The 27,307-nt window shown below is 40.1% G+C and overlaps 1 protein-coding gene across 1 annotated transcript; it reads right to left on the bottom strand.

The window, feature by feature from the left end:
* Positions 1–45: 45 nt before the first annotated feature.
* HSPH1 (heat shock protein family H (Hsp110) member 1) lies at positions 46–22,966 on the bottom strand. Its single transcript, XM_035542403.1, has 18 exons — positions 22,687–22,966; positions 22,396–22,453; positions 19,141–19,281; positions 17,268–17,390; positions 16,085–16,184; positions 12,698–12,831; positions 12,008–12,252; positions 10,875–11,103; positions 9,833–9,939; positions 8,368–8,501; positions 5,967–6,172; positions 5,050–5,181; positions 4,160–4,297; positions 3,612–3,737; positions 2,983–3,090; positions 2,762–2,881; positions 1,464–1,625; positions 46–910 (listed from the first exon to the last, which is right to left on the bottom strand). The coding sequence occupies exons 1-18, from the start codon at positions 22,791–22,793 to the stop codon at positions 710–712; spliced, it is 2,571 nt and encodes an 856-aa protein (XP_035398296.1). The 5' UTR covers positions 22,794–22,966; the 3' UTR covers positions 46–709.
* Between the last annotated feature and the right edge of the window lie 4,341 nt (positions 22,967–27,307).

Raw genomic sequence — 27,307 nt, 5'->3', positions numbered from 1 at the left:
CTTACACCAGAAGTACCAAAACCAGAAAAAAAACAAGTCAGGAGGTACCAGTAAAATGAACTTTATTTTAAAGCTCATTAAAAGGCTTCACAATAACACTAACAGAATTAGCATTTCCTTCATTTTATATACCCCACATGAAAAATGTATTGTTTAGCAAGAGACGAAACGTAAGCGTTTCTGCATGCTACTAACACATTTCACCATCTTATTGTCTGATAAATGCTTTGGACTGCAAAAACCAAAAGCCTTAGAATGGAAGAATTTATTCTGGAAAGTCCTTATCAACGGGACAGACACTGGCTTTTTATTGACATACCCAATCAGATGTCCAGGTGAAAGAAAACTACCTTGGCATCCACAAATGCCTACGAAGGTTTCGATTACAACCTTTTGAAGGAGCAGTATATTTCAGAGCAAGGGCTTCTTTTCATCTTTAGTGATGCAAATGGTTAAATACTGCACAGAAGCTTAGTATGAACTCACAATTCCACAGGAATCTGAAAGTTACCAAGGCAATTTTCCTTTTAGGATAGTCATGACCAACACTATTACTATTCTTTCCTCCCATAACACAACATATTCCAGACAAGTTAAGAAAAAATATAAATAGTTCCCAAAACAATGCATTCCCACCCCCCCCGATCACAGACGACAGCAAAAATATCTTCTGTCATGGGATGAAGTAACTTGCTGCAAGTGCTGTGGTTTAGTCCAAGTCCATGCTAACAGTGCTTTGATCACTTGGATGACATTCGCCATTTTGTTGAGGCATTTCTGAATTTTTGTCATCTTCTCCCATGTCTTCAGTTTTATAATCGCTCCGTTCATTTAATGGGTTTTCCTCCTTAGGAGAGTCAACTTTTGGTTTTGGTTGGGTCACAATAGGCTCACAGACATTGTTCAACTCCTGAAAGAGTGAGGGGAAAAAAAGACAGTCAAAACATGCATTAAGGACACATCAGCTTCACTAGTGTGAAGAATCGCGTGCCTAAAAGGCTATTTTAAACTTGCTTATTTGTTTCCCTAGTCCAAACTGACAAGTACACATTGTACCCTGAAATAAAGTAACAGATTTACTTTTCAAAGTTCTGTGGGCAAAGTTCTTCACTTCACATTTTCAATGTCACATGTGATTGTTTTCTTTCTTGGTTTTGCCTTTTTTTTTTTAAGAGAAGATTTTGTACCTTTCCACCATTCTGAAAAACAATCTGAGTTTTTAAGGTGACTGAGACACACAAAATGTCAATAGCTCCACAAAATTATTAACAGTATAGCACAATTCCTCTGCTTTCTACTGAATCTCATTTTGTCCACACTTCTAGCCACCCTTTAAGAATACTGGAGCAGTAAGGTGAAATAAGAAAGGAAAGGGTGGAGGGAAGAGGCAAGAATCAGTCTAGCTTTTTATGCTACCCTATCTTTAGTAACAGCCTCTAAACTTAGTTTCTTGTGGTACTTACTTGTAGCTTTGCCTTAATTTCACTTGACCGCACAGCTGGATCCTGATCTAAGCTCTTCTTCGCCTGTGCACTCATAGCATTGTTCATCCACTCTACCACTTCACTAACACACTTCTCTACTTTCATCATTTCCATTTCATCAATATGGATATATTTTTCATCCTGCACAAATACACATTTCATATTAGTTAATAATGGCAAGTTTAGTGGCATCAAGTTACAAGAATATCCTGGTTATTTACAGATTATCTTCACTGATTTTCAAAAAAAACAAAGTAGTCAGCAACAAGTTAGGTATGCTACAAAAAGAGACAAGAAGAAATACAGACAACAATAAAAAGTTCCCTTTGTCCAATATTCAAATAGGAAAGTTAGTTCAGTGGGAATACAGACTTTTACAAAGAAGTTGCACAATGAAGTAACACAATATTCTTAACACTTTTTGCCAAGTACACCCTCCTCTCCCTCTTGAGAATCTTACACAGACCCCCAGCAGTCAAGAACATGCCATTCTGCTGTATGTAGAAAGGGTTACAATCAGAGTTGCTCAACTTTGAGCCCCAGAAACAGTCACACAATTAACTGGTATCATGATTTCTCCTGACCTATTCCGCAGCATCATCTTTGACTTTGGCTGGGAATTCAAAAGATGGATTTGATATACTTAAATGTACTATATTCAGTAATATTGATTTCAAGACTCTAAAACTACTGAATAATTTCACTTAATGCTAAATTTGTAGTTATAGCTGTGAACACAGTTATTTGTTGCAAATGTCAATGTTACCTTGGGTGTTGTGGACTGCCCCATTAAAACCCAAGGACTAAATATTCAGAGGCAGGCATGCCTATCAAGAAAGTATCTTCAAATGGCAGTGGCAAAAGTAGTATGTACGTAAACATGCTACATGTTTTAGTTTCTCCTACATAGCTTTTATATTAATGCTTCTCAGCAAAGTGCCATACCCATTCTTGTTCCCAAAAGAACATAAAGAAGAGCACAACTCTAAAGTAGTCAAATCAGCCTTTACAAGGTCAAGAATCAGAACACAGTCTAATCCCTCTTCCTCTTTTAAGGAATGTACTTTTTGGCCTGAAAACATCCAGAAGTATCAAGCAACTGAAAACAACACACTGTGTGAGGTTTTGTTGAGTACTAGGAAACATTTGTGGTGTTAAATTTGTGACCTACATAACCAGAGACTGCAGCTAATCTGAGAGAATTTGAAACCTCTGCCAGCTGGTGGGCCTCAATGAAGCCTTATGTGGTAAAAGAAAGGTACTTTGAGGCCACATACCTTATTCCTGAATTCCCCAGCTATTGTGGCATAATACTGGAGCCTGTGTCCCAGTTCTTCTAACACCTTCGGTCGTTCTTCTGCTTCCTGATAGCGCATTTCAATTGGAGTACCTAATTTCTAGAAAAAGCAATTCCCATGCATTACGTGTTTCATTAGCATTGTTTCCTGGGGTATTTTGGAAACTCTGCATTTTGCTTTGGGCATAGTAACAGACCTACCTTTAAATCCTCTAGTTTGTCTACGTACACCTGCTTAGCTTCATCCTCACCCTCTTCATACAGCCAGCCTTCTGTCTCTGTTAGGAGCGCAGAGAAGCCTTGAAGATCCTACATATCAATATAAATCAAAATGTCAAACACCAAAATACGCACCAATTGACTATGCTTGTAGTAACAGTACACTAGTAAATGTAAACATTAATTCTTGGCCTCCTACATAAGTTACATTTTTGTCTAATTAAGTCCAATAAACCACACCAGCTTTTGAACTGAGAAACACACCCCTGCAACACGGGCAGCACCTATAGCCACTTGCCTTGGGCTAGGCCAACGATTGGGCTGTGGTTTTCATTCATGGTTTTTGCTATGAATACAACACAGCTTCCCTTTCTAGTCAAGGACTTTACTTGGAAGCAAAATAAGTTTTGTTGCAAAGGGAGTGAAGTTGTCAGGGATATGCGCTACTTGCTAAGCCTGGCCTTAATTCTGGATCAGCCCCAGCCATTATTCAAATGAATTAATATTTCCAGCTATTTCCATGATAGGTGGATGAGAAAGCTTGACCAAGGACTACAGAATAGATATTTAGTGTCAGCATTTACAGAGAAGCTGCTTAAACTATAACCTACCTTTTCACAAACAAACTTCTCATATGGTCCAGACAATTTGTCCCTGAACTCATACACATATTCCTCCACTGCATTCTTTGCATCATTTCTTTCTTTTTCCAGCTTGTCTTGCATAATCATCTTTCCCTGTGTAATCACAGAAAAAAATTAAAAAATACCTATATTCAAACAGCTTTCTAACAAGCATAGCCAGTGTAAAACACCCAAATCTCCCACAGACCTTAGCTCACATTAATCTCTGGAATTCTCATAACTACCAAGTAGACTCACCTGAAGAAATGGAATGTCCTTTTCTAGGTTACAATAGCTTGAACCAATCTGTGATTTCATTCCATGCACCAGTGCTCTGATACTATTGCTATAAACAACACTCCAGTATTTTGTGAACATTTCTCAGTTGTGTTAAAGTTGGACAGTGTTATTAGCTCACTGTAAATTAGCTGAATTTACACTCTAGGGTTACAGTAAAAGATCAGACATCGCCTTGAAGAGCAGACAAATGGTTAATAACTGCAAACATGAAAGCAGTCTAAGCCACACTAACTCACCTCTGTTTCAATATACATATTGAGAAGATCTTTTCCTAACTGCCAAACCAAGTTAGCTTCAATGGGCAGTTCCACATTCTTCACCTTTATCTTGGGTTTTTTAGCTTCTGGAGGCTGATCACCTTTCTTCTCATTTGTCTGAGTTGGAGAGAAGAAAAATAAGATAATATTCCTGACTTCCTTCTGATGAATTAACACGACGATGATAGAAGCATTCATGGGGAAGAACATGCAGAGATTGTTTTCTTTGAAAATCTTCAAAATGTACTTGCAAGGCACTTTCCCTTCAGGCAGCCCACCTCTCATCCTAGCCTGTTTCCAGTCTATTTCACAGCAAGTACTGAACAACAGCAAGAACATTTCCCAAATCTATCATCTATTTGCAGGTTTTTCCAGAAGTACCCCCCTATAGCTTAGCACTTCACTAGTGGTGCTGACAGTGGCAAGATTTTAATCCAAAACATTTTTCATCTTACACAGATGAAAGGAAACTACTAGCAATATCATGCAGGCACATGTTTTTCACATTGATTATCTCCCCTTCGGTTTATGAGTTCCTAATTCCAGCTTCTCTCAGCAGACCTAGTCAGTTGGCCTCTTAACAGCTGTTAAATTGAAGTGTCTGCACCTCAAACAAATTCGCTATAGAACACCGCATAAAGACAGGGAAGTGGTAGAGAGGGACTTACTTCTTGCAGGATTTCTTTTACAAACTCCTTATGAAAAATCATCACAAGATATACAGATTATTTTTCATAATTAATAAAAGGTTTAGAAGTGAAAAAGGTTTTGAGTACCAAGTTCCTTACTTTTTTTTCCTGGAACATTACAATTTTAAATGCCACCATTATACAGTATAACATTTTCAACAGAGTTAAAGGGTCACTCACTTTCTTGACATCTGGGATTTTGTTTTCTTCAGAGGGAGGTTCTGATGAAGGGGGAGACTGTGACGTTTGCTGACCATCAGTTTGTACCTGGGACTGTGTTCCAGCCTCACTGTTCTCTTGCTGGATATTTTTCTGAAATGAAAGCCCAGGCACAAAGGATGTAGAAGGCATGTGCACTTGAATTTAATCAAAGTTATAGGGCACCACTTCTGATGCACATACTATACCAAGTGCTCTACAAAACATTCTGTGCACACGCAGACACACACGCTTTAACTGATACAGACTAGGTATAAGATCAGAAGGACCTGGTGAAAATGCTACCTACCAGTGCCAGTCTGGCAGTACAATACTTGCGTGTGTGTGCACTCTACCACTTTCTTTTAAAAAAGTCGCTTTTAATTTATTGAGTCATAGCTTAAGGTTTTTTCCCCCCTCAGAAAAATATTAAAACATCAAGTCCACCACATTATTCCCCACTGTTCCCCTTCCCTTCAAGGCTGTACAAAATGGTCCAATTTTCCCTTCCGCAAGAAGTTCCAAAACTTCACTAATACAGAGGATTACACACAAATCCTTTTGACACAGAGAACATGGATGACTAACAACCCAAACCAAGTTTTCCTATCTGGAACACTCCGATAACTATGTCAGCTGTAAGCAACCCCACACCCTCAAGCAACCTGCTTCCTGCCATTTGGCATTTTCCCTGAAAAGTGAATTTAAAATCCACATAATTTTCAAGATGGCAATCATTTTCTCCTTTTCTTATAAATACATTTTTTCTAACAGCTATGCACATCTCAAAGTTAGCCTCATTTTGCATTCTTAGATGTTTTTTTCTCTTCCCAAGTATGTACTAGCAGAACACACTTTGGTCAGTAAGGACATTCACACACAGGAAAGGGTCAACTCACATCATTTGAATTTTCAGCAGGCCTCTGGTCCTGGGTTTCCACTTCAGTCTCAACACCAACATCTTCACAATCTTCACTTTTAACTGGTTCTACCATGGACGCAGTGGACACACTGAAAATGCCATGAGTATTGACACGGACTTTCACTTTGACTTTAGACTTCTCTCCATCTTTCTGGGCTGCCACATTCTGGATAACATACCTACCTAAAAATCAAAAGAATCAGAATTCACACAGTGGAATAGGCAACATTACAGAGCTAGAAAAATACTTCCCTCTTTCACACAAGAGACTTTAAATATTTGACCACACCACTAATAACTGTGCTAATCGCATGGTCCCCAAATGAAATGAGTACTATTAAATACAAAAAGAACGTTATTGTTCCATCAGTTTTACCTTACAAATAAAAAGACATAACATTTATTTTCATCACCTAGGGTAGGTTCTCCTGTCACTGGTTATATAGAAATGTAGAATAGAGAAAGTAAAAGCTTGCTCCCCTTGCTTGTGTTACCTGTGATGCTATAATGGGACGAACAAAAGCTGTAAGGATTTAATCTAATGCCAATGTTGTGGTATATCTTTTGTAGGTCAACATAGCAACAGTATTTCTAGACTTCTAGAAGTATAATAAAAATTAAAAATGCATTTTTAGCTTTTCATCCATGTAGGTCTGTCATCATCTTTTACTCTAGGGAAAGTGTGAAATTGTTTCGTAGCTCCTGCAACATTTGAAATTTTAAACTAGGAAACAGACAGCTAGGTTAACAATATACAAACAGCAAGATCTGATACTCAAAAGAACACACTTGTTTTTCCTGCCTATTATATGTATATCACAAAAACAGTGACCTGGAGACAATGATGCTTTACTGATATCCTCACTGGCTGGATCCACACACGCACCATTTCCTCATCAGCAGATCTGATCCTTATGCATATGAGCTTTTATCAGCTTACTTTACAGACCAAAAAAATGTAATCCCCTCTCTTGTAAATCCAATAATGCTGCAGTTGTGACCTGTCCTCTTTTGGTAGTCTCATCAGAGCTACTGACTCACCCATTAGGGCTACTAACTCTGTTCTGAGCAAAATTAATTGGTGAATAAGCTGAAACCAATCTGATTTTCAAAATCCATGCTCAGTTGCAACACAGCAGTTAAACATCTCATTTGTTAAATCCACAGAAGTTGAAATCCCACTACTGGTCTTTACAGAAATAGCTAACATGAAACAAAGTTTGTCATTTCTGTGACTACGAAATATCGAACTAGCTCCTAAGACATGGTGTTTGAACTTTGTGACTCTCAGTGAACCAACCAGAGCATTTGGTTCAGTGTAGGGAAAATAACTGATTTTTCCTGCTGGGAGAGTTATAGGTGACTTTGTAGTGCATTAGGTAGCAGGTGAAGTATTGGTAAATCAGACTGATGTTTCTGCCCTATGAATTCTCCCAACCACATCAAGATTTATGAAGTTTATCTTTAGCACTATGATTCTGGTGAAACTGTAAGTCTACTGTTAACAAACAGAACAGCTGTATTAAGAAATACCTAACCAATTGATAGCTCAGGGGTAAATAAGACGAGAGACAAATTATCTTCTTGAGTTTTGTCATTGCTTCTAGTCATTTTTTGTCATTGCTTCACTGAAGTCTACGAGAAGTAACCACTGAACTAACAAAACCAAGCAATTACTTGTCAATTAGTAAAGTCTTCTAGCTTAATTTTAACATGCAAAAATGCATCATCCAGTTGCATGCTTGAAACACCAAAGCAAGCATTTAATTGGCCTATTTTTACCAAAACAATATTTTTCTAACTGCATTATAAACTCCTCATACCTGTCAACACTGTCAATGTTGTAACTTGTCAAAAAGAATCAAAGACTGCTCACATTACCAATACGATTCAAATCAACACCTTAGTTTTGCAGTTCCTACCATTTAGCACTCAGTAAGTTTTAAGCAAAGCAGACTTATGTCACACCCAGAAAGAACAGAAAAAAATGCAACATCCACTAACAAGATATATTCTGTAGTTTCACTGCTCCTGTGTAACACACATTTAAGTTCTCTACATACAGGAGATATTTTTCAAGTGTTCCTAGATTGCTTTAGCAGAAAAGATCTTGCAATTCTCATTCTAGTCATGAGCATTCTGTTATAGTTCCCCTTTATTTCATCATAAGAAGGAAACAACTTTTGAAGCCAGACAAAATCCAAGTTTGTTTACCTATGGAACAGGACAGTCGATAACTGAGTTCTCAAGAGACCAAAACCTAAATATATACATCATACAGCTTTACCGCAACACAGCACACTGTTAAAGAGCTGATTTAACACCAACATTGATATCAAACGATGTAAGACAGCAACAGTTCCAAGACAGTTACTTACCAATTTTTGTTTCTGGATATGGGACTCCATTAGGATCAGAATAAAATGCTTCTAACTCAAATGGACCTTTCCTGTAGAAAGTAAGAACTTTGGAGAAAGGCGCTGCATGATTTCTGCTGAACACTTCATGAACCCTATGATTAAGAGAAAAAAATCACTTTTAGTGCAATCTTTGAGCTGAAAGACTTTGATTTAGCATCAGAACTCTTCACAGAAACACCACTATGCTTTGACACATTTACCCTTCTGAACAACTCCAAGAAAGATACTTAAACACCATACTGCAAGGAAAAAAACCAAAAATATTGTTGTGTATCGTAATCAGAAAGTATCCTGTTCTAATTTTGAAACTCAGAATTAAGGTTAGATGTAGGTGGCAGTTTAGCAACAGACCATCAGCAGACCTCCAAAATTTGTTTCCCAAAGACATTCTGAGTTTGGAATAGCATAATTTAAATCATAATTTGCACTGTTCCTCACAAGTCTCAAAAGGCTAATTATAGTCCCATTAATTCCTTTCTCACTTACCTTCTATGGCTCATTTGAGAACACTGACACCAGATTATTATTCATTCACTGATATGACAGAACGACAACCAGCTTTATGTTCTTCTTCTAGATTGTCTGCCATTATGCCTGCCTGATTCTGTTTTCCAACCAATTTTTATCTCCGAACTATCAAAGGAGATCATCTAACAACCTAAGTGTGAGAAAATAAGAGCTCCACCTAGAAAGTGGATCTAGAGTTTGCTCTCAGAAGCCTGTGACAGAAGAAATGTTAGATACTGCGTCTCCACAAGAAGAAATACAAAAGAAAGCTGAGTTGCAAAGAACTTGGAGGGAAAAAAAGGCAAAAGAATATCAACAGCTGCTACAGCACTCTAAGCTCCCCAAAAGTTAATCTCAGAACTTTCAACATCTTAGACAGCAAGAACTATTTCCCACAGGCATGGCACAGTTAATAACGTAGATCAGAGTTTCAGACACAGCAATTGCATGAAGTTTGTCTTACGAAAAATTTTGCTTCTGTTTCCAGCCAAATAGTAACCATGTAAGTTCACAATGTTCACATAGTGCATAATGTTACTACAGAAACTAGAATCTTGATGGGTGTTAGGAACACCTTGGATAAAAAAGCCATAAAGAAAAATGGTTTCAGTATACAACAGCTTTTGTAGTTCATTTTATATTTCAAAAAATGACGAACAGATACAGGTAACGCGAGTATATTGCTTGTCAGTTCATTCAAGTTTTTTAAAAAAAATCTTTAACATGAGCATAGTTATGGCTAAAACTTTAATTTGTGCCTTTACAACAGAATCTCCACCATGAACCATCTGTGGTATATGACACACAAGGCTTTCTGCACCAGAATGCCAAGAACCTAGTTTAAATGCAACCAGGAAAATTATCCTTTAACTGTGAAGGCTAAAAGTTTCACAGAACTGTAGTTTGAGCTACCTACCCTTCAGTGTCCTCTGCTTCTGTGTTCCACAACAGAGATATTGGGAATGGCGTAGCATCTGTCACAGAGAATTCTCTCACTTTAAAAGCTGGAGAAAGAATTGCACACTAAAAAAAAAAAGAGATGCATTATATTACAGTTGGTTAACTGCTCTAGCTCCTGCCCCAAACCTTTTAACATATTTAAACAAGAAAAAGAACTGTGGTTACTTCACTAAAACAGAGCTAGGTGAGTTGCTCGATTTCAATGAAGTCTGATCAGAGAACAGAGATATACAGATATGTTCATATTTTTGAGTTAGCGACACTTTCAACCTTATTCTTACTGCAGCTTGTGAAAAGGGAAGCAGTCTACAGGAACGGCAGGACTGTAAAGAACAGAAGAGCTGCATTACTTAGGTCTAAAATTTAAAAAAATAAAGAATAATAGGTGTGTATTTTACAGGTTCTACTTTTTTCCCCGCAGACAATGATTACTAGTGATGGAAAGCAATTAGTGAGATGGGGTAAAGAAACAAGTCAGAAAAAGAAGTGAAATAAGAGAATGGGTAAAGCAGGTAAGGAAGACGACAATGAGTGATTTGCCTGTAAAATATAGTTCATTGATTAGAATCTATAAATAATTTGGAGGTGACAGGGAAAATAGAATAAAAGTCAGTTTTGCACTGATGGGAAGCTTGATACCAGAAAACGCAGAGCTGCAACATTTTAGGTTCTACATAGATAAATCTTGTACACTTTATTGATAAAAACACCTCTCAGCTTGACAGTGCCTCTTAAATTCCACTCATTAAAGAAGATTTCTAGGCCCATTCATCTGAAGAGAAGAGCAGGCTGCTTACAGAATACATCCAACATCAGTGCTTTAAATAAACTATTGCACCACAGAAGAGTACTCTGAATTCTTTAACAGCATAATCCCAGTAACTCAGTGAGCTATGTACGCACACTCAGCCATTTCTCACAAGTGCTTGGCCACCTCTCCAGACAGCACTCTCAGAAAATTTAGCTTTTCAGTTTCTCATGTGCTGCCGGTACCATACCTGCAGAGCACAGCCTCTAGCTATGGCTTCATCCGCATTCAGCGTTGTACTGACATCTTTGCCAAAGAATTTAGCAATCCTCTCTTTGACAGCAGGAATGCGCGTTGCTCCTCCCACAATCTCTACAGCAGTCACATCTTCCACTTTCAGCTGTGTTTGTTCCATTAATGAAAGCAGAGGCATCTCTATCCTCTGCAGCAGGTCAGCACACAATTCTTCAAACTGAGACCTAAGGAAAGAAACGTCAACCACACCATGCCTGTCCCCTCCCCTTAAGATTTTCTGGTATTTGTTTCTACACTGATTCTGATTTCTGATCAGGTTTATTAACTACACTGCAAAAAGACTTGAAAAGCTAAGCCCCTGCGAGCAGGCTGAAGTGACAGCCAGCAACAAGGCAGTACATGAACAGCTGCCTACAGATTTTCCTATGCTGCTACCAATGTAGCTAACACAGTAAGATCAAGGTATTGTTTGGGCAGGCACTGTATGTTTGCCTCTAAACAGAGGTTGCAGATAAGAATACAGAAAACACTCATACTTCCTTTACAAAGAAAATCTGTTTCCTAAATACCGGAGAAAAAACACTCACTTGACAGCAGTCAGAAGACTAGCAGTGCAGTGACTATAAATGAAGTTGTGCCTGTGAGTGCACGCAGGAGAGATGCGCAGGGAAAGACTATTTACACTCTGGGCATAATCAAGTCACCCCCAGAAGTACCATTCCTGTCCTCCATTTCTCTCCCAATATCCACAGTTCAGTAAGAGCAGATAAAAAGGAGAGCTTGAATTGTTCCTATCTTAAGAGCAGTATGGGATTTAGGTTACCTAAAATATACTGCAGACCTAAATACGTAGCCAACCCCCCGCCCTGGTTTGCATGCACCAACCCATGGTTTTAAAAGTGTGCCATTTCACAGAAAGAACAAGCTTCTTACGCACTTATTACACTGAAAACACAGGCTGAAATGTAGTGCTCACCTATCAGAGCTTAGTTATTCTAACACAAACTCCACAGCTATTCGACACTTGCACTTTATTTTAGCACAGCAAGCTTCTTTCAGATATGGGAACAAACACTCGAGAAACGCAGCCACCAAAGCAACAACCTAACCATGTCCAATAGAGCTCACCTGTTCATTTTTCCAGATACATCCGTATCATTCATGAAGCACTCAATGTTTAGGGGAATGTCTGTGCTATTAGAACTCATCAGTTTCTTCAGCTTCTCACACTCCTGATACAGACGAAGAAGAGCTCGAACTTTCGATTTTGGATCCAGTTTGTACTTTGCTTTTATTTCTGCACAAAAGTAATCTACCAACTTTGCATCAAAGTTCCTTCCACCTAGGAAAGGGTCAAACGCTGTGCCAAGTACCTGGTTTGAAAGAACACAATTATTTAGTCTAACACTCAACAGAAATCAAATAGAACAGCAGCCTTCCAATACCAACAAGCATTTGTTCCCAAAAAGGTGAGGGGCAAGTCAGCCTGTGTTCAGGCTTAAGTATTTATATCAACCACATCTGTAAAAATTGCTTTTCAACTTCACAGGGGAAGTAAACCTTAGTAGGTGACAACTGTAAGTATTTACAATTTTAATCCATCCACTTAGTTTAAGCAGTAGCAGTTACACTGTGTATCACACAGTGGTATATTACAGAGCAATTTCCAGCCTCCATTTAAAGTCATCCTACTGAAGAATACTGACAAAGTCTTCTCTTTGCACCTTACATGCCTAAACTACTTCAGAATTTTAAAAACAGGTTTATACAGCTGATTCTAGTGTCTCAAAGCCTTTTATCTTCATTTAATCTTACTACCTTTAGTTTACTCTTGTTGAATGCACAGGCTGATACTTGAAATGCAGAATGTCCCATATCAACAAACACAACTACTCGTGGCTTCTCTTCAGGTGCTGGAAGGTCTTGTTTATAAATTCCATAATTCAAAGCCACTGCAAAAACAACGTCAGATATTATCAGTGTAACCTCTGGTTGGTCTCCCACTGCATGCCATCACATCCCTGTGAACATTAAGCTACAGAATAAAGAGCAGCCAGAAAAAAGAAGATTCACCTACACAAGCTCTTTCCTACATGAAAGCTTTATTCCATTAACATGGATGTTGTAGGACCCGAGAAGCAAATCCTTCCTCAGTCATGTGCACGCTCTATCCCTAGATGTTTAAGCATGCAAAACTAAGAACCAATGACCCTGTTTGAAGGGTTAATCTCCTTCGATCTGTTTATTAACAGTTCAGTTTTTAGTGTCTCATAGTAATCAAAGATGCAGAGTGTTGTAAGAAGAAAAACCCAGTTTTGAGTTTAAAAAAATCTCACAGGCATGAAGGTTGTGTCTGAGAATGCTATGAATGGTCAGGAAAGGCTGCAAAAGGGAATCATCTCAGTCTATGCATCATATCAGACAGAGGATCTGTGAAGTACTGCAGAAGTGTGGAACAGAAGCCAGTTTGGCATGTAGACACATGGTGATACAGTCAAAGGACAGAACAGTAACAGTTTTGCCACAGCATTTTGGATATATAGCAGTGTCACAGCAAGGTAGGAGGCTGATGCAGTAATTGAAGAAAAAAGGCCTAGAGAGTTTCACCTACACAGTTATGTAGGAAAGGCTCAGATTTTGGCATATGTAAGTGCATGTTCTCTCATTTTCTAGGATGAAGAAACCCAAACTCAAGATAATAGGCCAGGCTCCTAGCCAGATTATCAGGCAAGAGAATTAGAACATTAGCGAAGGTGGTAATGAAGGCAGAGAACACATGCTCTGAAGAACAATGTTTTGTTATCACATTGACACCTTCTGATACCTTCTCACATAGGAGGAAGGGACACTGGCTCACTGGCTTCCTTAGTCTGGAGCTACAGATTTTGATGAGACTATCTGGAACAAGTTCAGCCTCATTTCCCAGCGATCAGTGGCTTGAGACTTCAGGATTCTGGTGGCCAGTAAAGTTCCCCTGCACTTGGTACACTCATTCTCATCTGTGTGGACTCTTTGGCAGCCTATAAAACCTAGCCCCCCCCAAAAATCAATCCCTCCCACAGTCAGTCGTGAACAGGTGTTTAACTAAAACCAAACTATATTGCATGGAATACATCCAAGTGATATATCCTTGAGATCTAGATTTGATTGAAATGTGAATGAACAGACCAACACGTTTGTATTTTTTGAGCATGCTGAACAAGTTACCCTTGTTCCCAAGTCAAGCTTTATGAAAAAATGTCACAGCAGAATTTGTCTCATTAGGAAAAATACAGAACTATTTTTATTTTCTGCTCTACTATAATCAAGGACCCCTTCCCACAGATATTATCAAAAATTGTAACACTTAAAATTAGAAAAAGTTGGACAGTACTCAGTAGCCCTACAAGGTAAGGCAAACAAAATGAGAAATGCTGTATTACGCAATAAAGGAAAGCTGCTGGTTCCACTAAGGAGATGAAAGATCTACATTTTTGTGATATGTTCATTCCAATGCAAAAGCTTCTAAAGATCCTTACTAAAAAGTATACCTGATGTGGGCTCCACACTTGCCCAGCTCAAGAATTCACGTTACCATATTTTCTAGAGCACTCTTTGCTACATAAGCAAAGAATTAAGCTGAAACTAGATGATGGGAACAGGTATATATGGCTTCTGTAATGATACTGTCAGATTCGCTCTTCATTAGGCGAAAATACCTAGCATTCAACATAAAAATCATACTGACCAAGCACTTATGTTTATTAGGAATCTTATGCTTTGCCAGATATCCATCTGAAAATTTTCCATCTGAAAATTTTCCAATATCCATCTGAAAAACTTTCAAGATACCACTCCATCAACATACATTAAGTTACTTAAACCCTTAAAATTATCTTCCTTAGGGGAAGAGCAACTGACATCTACCCAGACCTGTGCAAAGCATTTGACACTGTCCCCCCATGATATCCTTGTCTCTAAACTGGAGACATGAATTTGATGAGTGGACCACACAGCAAGTAAAGAATTGGCTGGATGGTTGCATTCGAAGTTGTGGTCGATGGCTCAATGTTCAGGTGAAGACCAGTGACAAGTGGTGTTCCTCAGGGGTCAGTATTGGGACCAGCACTGTTGAACATCTTTGTCAGTGACATGGGCATTTGGATCGAGTGCACCCACAGCAAGTTTGTTGATGACACCAAGCTGTGTGGTGTGATCAACACACTGGAGGGAAGGGATGTCATCCAGAGGGACTCTGACAGACCCAAGAGGCAGGCCCTGTGCAAACCTCACGAAGTTCATCAAGGCCAGGTGCCAAGGTCCTGCATTTGGGCCAGGGCAATCCCAAGCAAAACTACAGGCTACAGGGAGAACAGATTGAGAGCAGCCCTGAGGAGATGGACCTGGGGATGTTGGTTGTAGAAAAGCTCAACATGAGCTGGCAATGTGCGCCTGCAGCCCAGAAAGCCACCTGTATCCTGAGCTGCATCAAAAGCAGTATGGCCAGGAGGGTGAGGGAGGTGATTCTCCCCCTCTGCTCTTCTGAGGCCCCACCTGGAGCCCTGCATTCAGCTCTGGGGTCCCCAGCACAAGAAGGACATGGACCTGCCAGAGCAAGTCCAGAGGAAGGCCATGAGAATAACCAAAGGGCTAGAGGAAACAAGTGCTAATCATTACAACATTTAAAAACATGGAACAGTGCTCTGTCCCCAAATGCAAACAGGAAATGCAGGAAAACTTAGGATAAGAACACTTGTTTTAAGAAAAGACCAGACAAGCTCTTGGTTGTGCCAGTGTGTTTGTAGAGTCCCGAACACATCAGCAAGAGGAAATCAATTGCTATTTTTTTGTTTTAAAACCACAATTATACTGACAAATACTTTGGAAGTTAGTGTTAATTTATTTTAAGAGTGCCTAGAACCCACAACTGTGAACTGTAAGTTTTCCTCCAGGAAATGTGGACACTAAACAGACAAGCAGTCCAAGCACATGGGGCAACTCTGGAGTACATACTCAGGGACATAACCACCACTAAAGCTTCATCTCTTCTACCCCTTCACACAAGACATTAAGATGGAAGATGCAAAATAAAGAGAAGAGAAACAAGTGTTTAGAGTGCTTGTGTTTCATGTCTGATTTCTAAAGCCAGTGCTGTTTCCCAGAGTAAATAAATGCACCTGCTACCATACACACAATTTGAAGAAACTGCTGTTTTACCATACTTACCAGCTGTCATGTCATTCATTAACCTAAGACAGTTTAATCCAACAATCTGAGCTGCATCCAGAACAGACCTCCTTTCAGCATCTGTGAAAAATGATGGAACCTGAAGAAAGCAGGTGAGAAAGAAGTTAGTAATACCAGAACATGAGACACTGTTTATTTGAAAGCATTCATAAAAATTGTATCCATTCCTCATTCTTAAGAATGACGCTCACTGCAAATTTTTAACATAACTAGTTTGCTGAACTAAGACTTCAAGTATTCTACTCAGTCAAGCTGAGATGAAATTAAACAAGCATCCACTATTTTACATGAACATACATTAGCAAGAAGTAATTGAATTGTTTGTATTTAAGGTCCCTAGTATTTGTATACTAGTGCAAAATATAAAACAAGGTGTTATGAAGAGAGACAGAATAATCTATCAGAATTAGCAGATGTATTGCTGCCCAAGAAAGCAGAAAAATGCAGTACAACATTACAGATGAGAGATGTCAAAAAATGGTCACAAATAAAGAGAATCTGCTGTGGCCAAAAGGGCTTTGGACAAGTGGTAAGATTCTGAAGGGGTACATTGAAAATTTGCTACAGATCTCTTGCATCTGCTTTGGACAGTGACCTGTCATGTCCTCAGATACTGAAACTGTATCAGAGGACATTAACTTCTCAGATATCAAGTAGACAAACTTCGTAACAGACTCAAATACTTGTAGATGCAACAGGAGACAGACTCGTTCAGTCAGTGAGCACAGAAGCAGATGGCATTTTATACTTTTGAATAGAATGACTGTTCTTGGTCTGAGATAGTTTTCTTGTACAGTCATAAATTGAAAAAAAATGAAGTTAATTTCAGCTGCCACAGGACAAACTTTGATAAACAAAGGTATCTTTACTGAGTATGTTTAGTCATGGAATGAGGTTGCAGAATGGTAAACACCTGGATCATGGGCATTCTTTGTCCTGAAATTGACACATTCCCAAAGCAATGAGTTCATGAACTGGCTCAGGGACTGGAACATGGAAGTAGCCCTGGGACTTCTTTAAGTCAGAAGCTCTAAAGCTAGTTAGGATTAATCCCTTTGTAAGTGCTTATCTCAAGTTCTTTTTCAGTATACACGAATAGAAACAAAATGTCCTCAATAGTTGAAGTTAAGACATAACGTTCCTGTGCACTACAATTACTTACAGAAATAACACAGTCTGTTACTGGCTTTTTCAGGTTACTCTCTGCAGTCTCCTTTAATTTAGTCAACAACATAGCTGAAATCTGCTCCACACTGAAGATATGCTCCTCATCCATGTACATGACCTGAAAAGAAGAAATAGGGAAAGTAATACCATCATTTCAATAGGAAGAAAAATTATTTTTGCTAGACTAATAATTTTAACCTTGACATGCTTAATTAGTTCATTATAGAACTGCAATTTACAATTTAATTTACCATTTAAGTGTCTACACAAGCAATAATTTCATTTTCAGATTTAAAACACTGAAAACAGTATCAATACTCCAGATGAAGGAAATGACTAGGAGTTTATAATGATTTTAGAAGTGATTGAGCCTAAAACACGAATAAGGCTAGGTCATGTATTATGCCACAAACAGTAAACACAGTAAAGTTATTAATTTTGTAACTGCTGCCAGCTACAGAAAAGTCCCAAACTACCTGCTCTTTCCTCCTAACACTTTTATATGTCTGCTCAAGACTTGAGGAGCCTCTAAAAGAAGAGCTGCACAACAGTTCACATAAACCAACTAAAAACTTAAGATGAAGCTCAGCAAAAAGTTTAATTTCTTGCTAAGGGAACAGTACAAAAATATTCTTGAATCAGTCTTCTGGGTAATTATGCCAATGATCAAGTGAGGGAACATTACAATTGATTCTTGAAAGCAGCACTAGCCTTTCATCCACATCATTCCAATGTGGTAAAAATAAAGCATTTCACTTTAAGCAGAAAAACATCCCAGCCTTACCAAGTATGACATACTGAATCAATTCTTAGAACTTATTTTTGCACAGTTCGAATGCAAAAAATCGCAAAAAAACCTACTGATTTGTTCTACAAAGACTGAGGAAAAACGAGATACCAAGTAGCACTGTTCTCTTACTACACTACCCTTTCACTTACATAAAAGACTCCTACATGCACTTTAATTAAAGGAAAACATTAATTTCTGTCTGCAATGCATGTTAACATCACAAGTCACAATCAGTATAAGAAAAGGTACCTCTTCTTTTTGAAAAGCTCAACTATCCTTCCAGACAGTTTTTTTTAAAGCATAATCTCTTACGCAATCTATTCATTACCAAGGCCAGATCTGTGCTGAAGTCTTGAGGCATCAGTTCAAGGTATGAAGAAAAGGAGCAAATAAAATGTACAGCCTTAACTAAGCTAGGGTCTTCGTTAGTGAAGCAGCATTAACTGTGAAGTTACAAGACTTTGTTATCAGTATTTTTGTACGCTTCTGTAAATGAATCCAGTGTTGATGGCATCTGTCCTAGGAAAAGCTGACATTCTATCAGTGAACTCCGTGTAGCATAAGCAAGGCTCAGACCCAGACTGAGTTGTACAAGCTGGTCAGTTACAATTCAAGTAACTTACAGGATACCAGATAGTCCTCTAAAGGCAATCACTCACTTATAACAATTCTAAATCACATTTCACACTACTTTATAAGGAATATGTAACCATGTAATTAGACTGTAACAGTGCATTCCACACAGGAGTGACAGAAAGGTTAATACTTCAAAGTAAAGCCATACAACCTCATAATTATCTTAGCAGTTCCTCCGCCGTAATGTTTGAGCTGGATGTACAATTTGCCAACAGGGAAGCTCATATTTCAGCAATTACTTGCAAATGAACCTTAATTTGATACTTAACATGCACTACTTAAAGATGAAACTGGCTATTCATACAAGAGCTCCTCTTCAAGAGAAAGGTTAAAGAAAACCTTTAGGGTAATGAAAGGAAGCTTGTATTTTGCTGACTAGGTGTCGAAATGTAAACTTTTCCATGTAGATATAAAACCAAGAAGAGCTATACCACAAGCATACCTTTACTCCGACTCCACCATTCTTCATAGGAACTAAATCATAACTCAACTTTTCTTTTTCCTTTTGAACAAAAGGATCATTAAATGCACGGCCATGGAACCTCTTGAAGTTAGATACCGTGTTGTGGGCATGAGTGATTTGCTGCAAGGAAATACAGGACATTTAGAAACCTATTCTTCATCAGCCTGCAACATTGAGTGCTGCTCTATGTACCCCCCCAGCATCAGTCATGTTTTAAGAAAACTTTTGCTTACCACATCAGTTTCTACAGCACCTGTAATTACTATCTGGTATTTCATACTAGCTCATTACTACAAAAAATGACTCAGAGGGCTACACAGTTACAGACCATCATATATACTATAAATATTAAAGAAGTATCCCTAAGACCTCAAAGCAATCAGGTGAGCAATAGCATGGTTTTATAGCACCTATTCTTTAGTCATCTACTTTAGAAGCAGTTCAAGTAAATGAAGAGAGGAGCCAGTTTCCCAAGTATTTGCCATGTCTGCCAACTGGTACTCCAATGCCAGCCACCTCACCTCCAGCTATTCACTCAAATTGCCACTACATTAAGCACACAACCGTTTGTTCCATCATTAGCTTCAAGCCAATCTCCTCATTCATTTTGATACTTTTTTTTTTCCTTCAACTGCTCTTAAACCAGGTGAGCTCCCTGTTCACATTCACCTAGCAGTTCCTTAAATTCTTGCACCAGACCATAAAAGGACACGGTTCATAGACACAGTGAGAAGCATGAGACACTATTTTGGTACCAATGTCAGTTTAAAGTACACGCTGAACTACAGCGTGAGCTGCCCACAGAACCAACTGACCAAGAGAAACATTCTTTGTCAGGAATACAGTGCAGAACAGACAGTAGACAGCTAGACTGTCCTAAAAGAGATACAGCACGTATCTCGAAGTAGAATGAATCCTGTTCTTTTGGAAACTAAAAACATGTTCTTCCCTAGAACAGCCTTAGGCAGGCACCAACAGACTGCGTGGTATAAAGTCGGATGATGACCACTCTGAAGACGACTTCCAGCTTTCACTACCCTCAAAGAAAAGCATCAATTTCCTATTGCATAAAAAATATCCGTCATGGAATTAAATAACTCAAGCTATATCTTACACTAGAGAGCTATAGAACTATGATAGTTCTCCAACAGAACACACCGAATCCAGCCATATCTCTACTATTAGACAAACCTTCAAAAAGCTGTGGGTGGGGACATGTCACACCCAAATTTCCTACTGCAAACTGTCCCTGGCTTATTCTAATCACCCAACAGTACTCAACAGTTATTAGGAAGAACACTAGTTAGTACAGGCTGAAATCATGCCAGGAACTATTCCAACACTGTAATGCAATAGAACTATTTAAGTTCCTGTGTCCATTTCCTGGCATGGCTTCATTTATTTGTATAGCCATAACTCCAGCGTACTTGAATGCTACGTAATTCATAGCTGTATTGTTGAAGTACATGGAAGCAAAAATAATTTTTATGTAGTGGGCAGAGAAGCACAAACACTCTGATGGCTTTTACAGCCTAATTTAGAATTACGCTTACAGCCTTTTCCAAGAGAACAATCTTAAGATATTTTTAGAGTAATTGTATGCCATTAGATCTGTAGCATGTTTCAGTATCTCCCTGCTTAGTCACAATTAAGAAAGAATTATGGCCTGTTAACTAAGATAGTGCTCTCATCTGCAGTGCTATCTGACTTATTTAAGAGGAAACCATTTAAGAGGAAACCAGTTCTCAGAAAACACATTCCAACAGCAGCTCCTCAAGTGTTAAAGCGATCACCTCTGAGTATTATAAGCTCTCATATAGTCACAATGTTGAAGTCATTAGTCAAGAACTTTTTTAGTTTTTAAAATAGGAAACAACAAAATGAAAGGGACCATCTTTCTCCTCAATTTAAGAAGCTAATATACTCTGAGACTTAGAAAATGTAACTCTCAGTTGCTCATGTGAGGAAACTCCCACATTTACAAAAGAAACAATATACCTGACAGACTGAACACTAACAGCAAGAAAAATAGATGCTCACCAAGCACAAAGACAACACATTAATATACACTAAAGGTTAGTCTGAAGTCAACTGAACTCACAGGCATTCATCACTGGGAGTACATTCCTTTAAATGCAGTTTTAGAGATAGAATCTACTTCACTTTCAGCTTACTTCAAGTCTTCAACTGCACTTAACAGAACACTGAAACACTCTCAAGAGCATCTACATAATATATACATCACTTGCTGTTTTGAATAACAACTCATTTTTGCACAGATTGTTAGTTTCTGATCTGAATCAGTGGAATCACAGTCAAACAAGCAAAAGCAACGCTAAAATCAAGTTTCTCTGAAGAAAAAACACATACTTATATATTCACTGTATTATTCCAAACATTAACCTGTAACTAAAAAGGCATGCATACATGTGAACATGTAAGCCATTCACATTTCATTGGCCATTCAAAATAAAGAAGGTATTACAGGGGAAAAGTCTCCTTTAGTGCTCTCTCCATGGAAACCCACTGCAGTCCTTCTACTACAGGAGAGATCTGCACAGGCCAGCAGAGACTGCAAGCTTGGTCTCTACCAGCAGTAGTTACGCAACAAGCCTCCAATACGGGGCTTGAGAATACCTGAGGATTTATTTAACCACTACATTTAGTTATTAGGAGTTGTGAGAGAATTCAGCTCTCCCTTTAACATGAAAATATTACTTTAATGAAGAAGACATTTGGTATTTCTTCAAATCCTATTCAGAGCAGCTTAACCAATAAAACCTAATGATTTATACCTTCAAAAAACCACACAGGCATTTACCTTCTAGTGAAAGGAAAGGTAATAAGGAACCTTAATTGCTTAGGAATCTTAGGCAACACTTTCTTGTTCCATATAATTTTAAGCAGCTCTATTCAGCAATTCAAAGGTTTTACACTAAATGCAAGGAAAATAGTACATGCAGGCATTAAGAACAGAAACATAATACCCAAGCTGTCAGAAAAATAGTGTGTTCAGTTGGAAAATACTACTATTAATGAAAGAGAAGACAGTGAAGTTCTAGCAAAGCCACCCTGCATTTCTCTGAAGGAAGCACGGCACATAGCACAAGATTTGACAATGAAAATTAAGTTACTTGATTTGAACTAGAGGGCAGGGACTCTTCTTACACCCAGTAGTACTTGAGCAGCTTGCCGCGGCTGTTTTACAGTTACGAGTGCCTGGAAAAGACCTACCTGGTTTTTTGCCGAGACGCCGATAGCTCTGTTTTTGGACCCGAAGGAAACCACGGAACTGCAAAGGACAAGAGGCTGCTTAACTCGGCACCCGGACCTGCTGGGATGGCTTTCAACTTAAATTACCAGGCTTTCGGTGAGGATTTATTAAACCAGGGGAGGGAAGGCGGGGGGAGCTGCCCCGCTCGCAGCGCAGCCCGCCCGGCGGCACCCCCGGGAAGCTTCCAGCACCTTCCAGCCGTGAGGGGGGCCCCGCGCCGCGCCCCCTCCCCGTTACCCCCCCGTACTCACGGCGTGCAGCGGTCGCTGAACTCGTTGGCCACCGTCTCGATGCCGCCGGCCCGCGCCACGGCGATGTAGCAGCTCTGGAAGCCCAGGTCGAAGCCCACCACGGCCATGGCCGAGCCGCGGTGCCGGCGCTGCGCGGGCGCGGAAGGGGGGCAGGCGGGTGGCGGCGCCGCTTTAAATACGACAACGGGGCGAAGTTTCCAGAAGCTGCGGCGGCCGCTCGCCGGCTCCACGTGCGGCTTCCGCTTCCGCCTTCGGCCGCCTTCTCGAACGATGCCCGCCAATCAGCGCCGCCGGGGGAGCCGTGACGTCACACGTTGCCACGGAGACCGCGGACGCCGCCGGCTCTGAGGGGGAGGGGGCGGGGTCAGGCGGGAAGGGGAGGGGCTTGGGGGGAGAGGTTGAGGGGCGGGAAGCGCGCGCGGGGCGGGCCGTTAACGGCGGGCCCGAGGGGGGAGGGGGGAGCAGCTCTGCCCTCTCCCGCTCAGAAGGGGCTGCGTTAACCGGGCGGGGGGGTTTAAATAAAGTATGGCTAGAGACTGCTGGCTCTCTTTTAAGAGGACTTTGCCTCTCTATGTGTCCAGTGCCACAACCCACTGCTGTGTAAATGTCCCACGTATGCTCGTTCAGGACCCCATCCCCTGTCAGAAGCAGGTCCCAGCCCACAGTGTTCCATGTGGAAGCACGCTGGGCACACGGATTTCATTTCTGTTGTCAGGGGTACATCCCTCATCTGCTGCCTTCTGGTCCTGCCAGCTCCAAAGGGCAGGGAGAGAGGGTTGCATTTCATGGCCCTGTGTGTCTCTGTGTGGAATCATAGAATCATTAGGGTTGGACAAGACCTCCAAGATCATCTGGTCCAACCATCCCCCTACCACCAATGTCACCCACTAAACCATGTCCCCAAGCACCATGTCCAACCTCTCCTTGAACACCCCCAGGGACGGTGACTCCACCACCTCCCTGGGCAACCCGTCCCAATGCCCGACTGCTCTTTCTGAGAAGAAATGTCTCCTCATTTCCAACCTGAACCTCCCCTGGCACAACTTGAGGCCATTCCCTCTAATCCTATCACTAGTTATCTATGAGAAGAGGTCAACTCCCAGCTCCCCACAACTTCCTTTCAGGTAGTTGTAAAAATACCAGTATTTTGCCCCTACTCCTTTTCTAGACACTATGCTGTACAAACCTACCTCTAAAGCTTCACTTCACAACAGATTAACATTCAGTTCTCTGTCAGATCTTCACCCTTGAGTATATATGGGAAGGAATTGGCACCCTAAAATAATGCTTGCTTATTTTAGAGGAGGCAGATAGCTGAAAATCCACTGAGACTGTTCTGTGGCTGTAGCTGAGGATGTAATTTATAACTTAAATAGCCAAATGTTAAGGCCTGTGTGCCTGTTGATGAGGTTTTCCATCCCTGCTTGACACAGTAAATGTTCCTGATACTGCGCTTCCAATTTTCAATGAGGAGGTAGATTTCTTCGAATTATTTAAGGTGCTTAAATATCCCAATTTTTCTTGGGTGATGCGGATATGCTCAAAATGCTTCCATCTTCTTTACAAATGTATTAATTCCTTGAATCAGAACTATCCTTGAATCCTGGATGGTACTTGTATAGAGTGTGAAGGTGAAAACCCAGTCTCTTTATTACCAGCTCATCTGTACATCAGCCTTAGCCCTATCAAACAAGAAGCTGAGTGCCTTGTATTTTCAGTGGTTGTTTAGAGAATCCTGTTGTGTATGTGATAAACATACTGCGTAACTGCTAGTTTAAGCGTCACCATAGATGATTAAAGTAGATACCAAACATTCCTCTTGCTTTTTCATTCTTTGCTGTAAATTGTTTATCCTTGAATAGAAATACAGAAAACTTGACCGTTTGCCCAGATTTGCAGCTGGTCTCTAAAGGGAGAAAAATGTTAAGCTCAAACAGTGAATTTGGAAGTTACTCTGCTGGCATCATCTATCCGATGGTTTAGTACGGTGTTGTGCAGTGCAGTCGCTAGGCTGCAGCTTCACTGACCTGGGAACCCAGCAGAGGAGCAGAGTTTTTCTTGGCCTGGAGCTGAAGCCCGTACTGACAGTGACTTGCTGTCTGTGAGGCGAATCGCCACTACGGAGCGGTGCGGAGGGGAGGGAAGCACTAGCGCTAAGGTGCCTGCTCAGGATGTTCCCTAAGGCTGGGCCTGGGTAGCCAAGGCAGTGGTGAGGGTCAATCTGAGAGGGCAGCAGCCCGGGCTGCCCTGCAGGGTCTGCACGCCGCAGCCTGCAGAGCTGTGGTGATGAATGCAGCCCATGTACTGCCAGGAGAGAGCTCTGTTGAAGAAGTCATTTGACTGTTGTATCATGCATAACAAACCTGTGGTTTTCATTGCTGGCGGAAGCCAACAAATATCAGATCAAAGAGCTATCAAGAAATGATACGACATTGATTGGCTAAGGTTGACACACTGGTTAGGCCTGATGGTGAGATTTGTGTCTGTCTGGCTAGACTGTGATGTTCTGTATATACCAGCAGGACTGGAATCATTACAACTGTGAGTTACCAAAGGTTTTAGAGACAAGGTAATACACCTTTTATAAAATCTAGGAGGAAAAAAAAAATAAATAAAAATCAAAAAAAACGTCAAAAGTGCTGAAAATTTCTTCTGATGATGTGGAGATTGTGTGTGTCTCTCCTTTCTGAACTAGAGATACTATGGGTCACATAATGACAGCTTAAATGTCTTGGGTTGGGGGAGAACACTAACTAACTTCCTGTGGGGATTAGTTTTGTTGCAATGCTTGTGAGTTTAGAGAATAACTGGTGTGCTGCCCTTCCCTTCATTTGTCCCACCGCAGCTCATTACCAGAATATATAATGGTTGACCAATGTTTTTCAACTTTTTAAAGTTGGCTTGCACAGTTAGAATATTTGGGTAAACTGAGCTACACTCATCTTATCTACGTAGGTGCTTAGCTTATGGTAAATAAGGAGATGGTTCGGTGGCCGTGGTATATATTGTGAATTTTCCTTTGTTCCTCAGCATGTGGAGCTATGTAGGTGCTCCTGCTGTCTGTGGCAGTTAAAGGCTTCTTTAATTATGTCCACACTCTGACTTGGAAAAAAGAGCAATCTGGTCTTCATCAGCCCAAGCAATGCTTTAAAATAGTAGTTGATCAGGCCTTTAAGGAATTATTTTTATTTGGTACTGGATGTTCTATGTTGTGGCCTCTACCAGAACTAGAGACATTAATGTGTGTTGAGAAACTGAATTTGAAACTAGGACAAGGGTGATCTCATCTCTTACACCAAACCTAATGTTTGTAAACTGTCTTGTGGGGTAGAGTCAGAATGAATTTAGTGTATACACAGTGAATATTACCATTGTAAAACATGACCCAGGTGAACTAAAGAAGACTAGCTAATGACCTGATGGAAGGCCAAAGTATCACAGAACACAACATAAGAATCTACTGAGTTCTGAAGATTTCTGCTGTGTTTCAGGGGCCCAGATATTGAGAAGTACAAAGAATGCTGCCTCTACTGTCTCAGCAGACCTCCTGTACATAATCTTTGAATAGTATTTAAAACAGAAAAGAGGAAGGCCCACCCCAGCACAGGCAGGCAACATCTATACATTGCATTAAAAGTAAATAGACCTCTGTATCATTTATTTGGGGGTTTCATGTGTGTACTCACTTTCCATTTGTGGACTGAGCTTGCATTCCAGCCCATGCTGTATCATTCTGATCTGTTTGGAGGCTGCCTGTCCCAGCTTTACTGCAGCTGGCATTCCGTAACTGTAAGCAGTTGGCTCCTATGATAGTACCAATGGACATGCTGGTCAGTCTGAGGTTCCACATCATTTCTGCCTCTCCTCATTTGAGAAGGCCTTTAATGCAAACCTGAGGAGATTAGGGTTCTTTTGATCTTGTGTAGGACACTAAGTTTCAAAGGATAAAGGGCATCTAAGATCATTGCTTATACCAAGGACAGACTGATGTTCCTATCAAGTCATGGTTCTCGAGAACTGTGAATAAATTTGCAGCATAGCTCCAGTAGTTCCTTGCTATACAATACTGCACTACAGTTTTTTTTTTTTTTGGACACAGATTTTCATGTCACTGTGTCAACACTGTATGATATTTATTTTAATATACATAAACACTTCGCAACTTGAGTGAAACAGATGACAGTAATAAGTAAAATGCCATGGGGATTTGCAGGCATATACATTTCTACATCCACATATAATATGAAATGCCAAATGTTTGTTCAACTATATGAAGCAATAAGTCACATTATGCTTGTAAATAACTAAGTGTTTTCGTTTGGCCTTTTGTCTTTTCTTTATAGGAAGCATTAATGATAAGGGTCTATAGCATTATCCTTGTTAATACTTTGATCCACGTACTTAGCCTGGCGAAGGAAAGAAAGAATGAAGGGGATATGTGCCAAGGTGGTAGTGTAAGCAGTTTGAAGCACAGCAACCAGTGGGCACTACTTTCCCAAGGCTGACATCTGAGCTGTGTTGTTAAGAGCATCCTAGTGTGGGGAAAATCCACTGAAAAAAAAAAAAAAAAGGAAAGAAAAAGTGCAGCCCCTTGAGTAAGGTAAGCATTCTTCACTTCGTA

Source organism: Cygnus atratus, chromosome 1 (genome assembly GCF_013377495.2).
Source record: "Cygnus atratus isolate AKBS03 ecotype Queensland, Australia chromosome 1, CAtr_DNAZoo_HiC_assembly, whole genome shotgun sequence".
Taxonomy (NCBI): Eukaryota; Metazoa; Chordata; class Aves; order Anseriformes; family Anatidae; genus Cygnus; species Cygnus atratus.
The sequence above is the reverse complement of the archived record's forward strand: the minus strand, read 5'-3'. Positions and strand labels throughout refer to the sequence as shown.

Excerpts from the sequence above, each read along its gene's own strand:
- HSPH1 (XM_035542403.1), bottom strand. The coding sequence starts at position 22,793 with ATGGCCGTGGTGGGCTTCGACCTGGGCTTCCAGAGCTGCTACATCGCC. Across the intron at positions 11,104-12,007 it reads GTATCTGGAAAAATGAACAG|GTCTCAGTTTGAAGAATTGT; the intron begins GTGAGCTCTATT and ends TTCTTTCCTTAG. Across the intron at positions 3,738-4,159 it reads ATATGTATATTGAAACAGAG|GGAAAGATGATTATGCAAGA; the intron begins GTGAGTTAGTGT and ends GTGATTACACAG.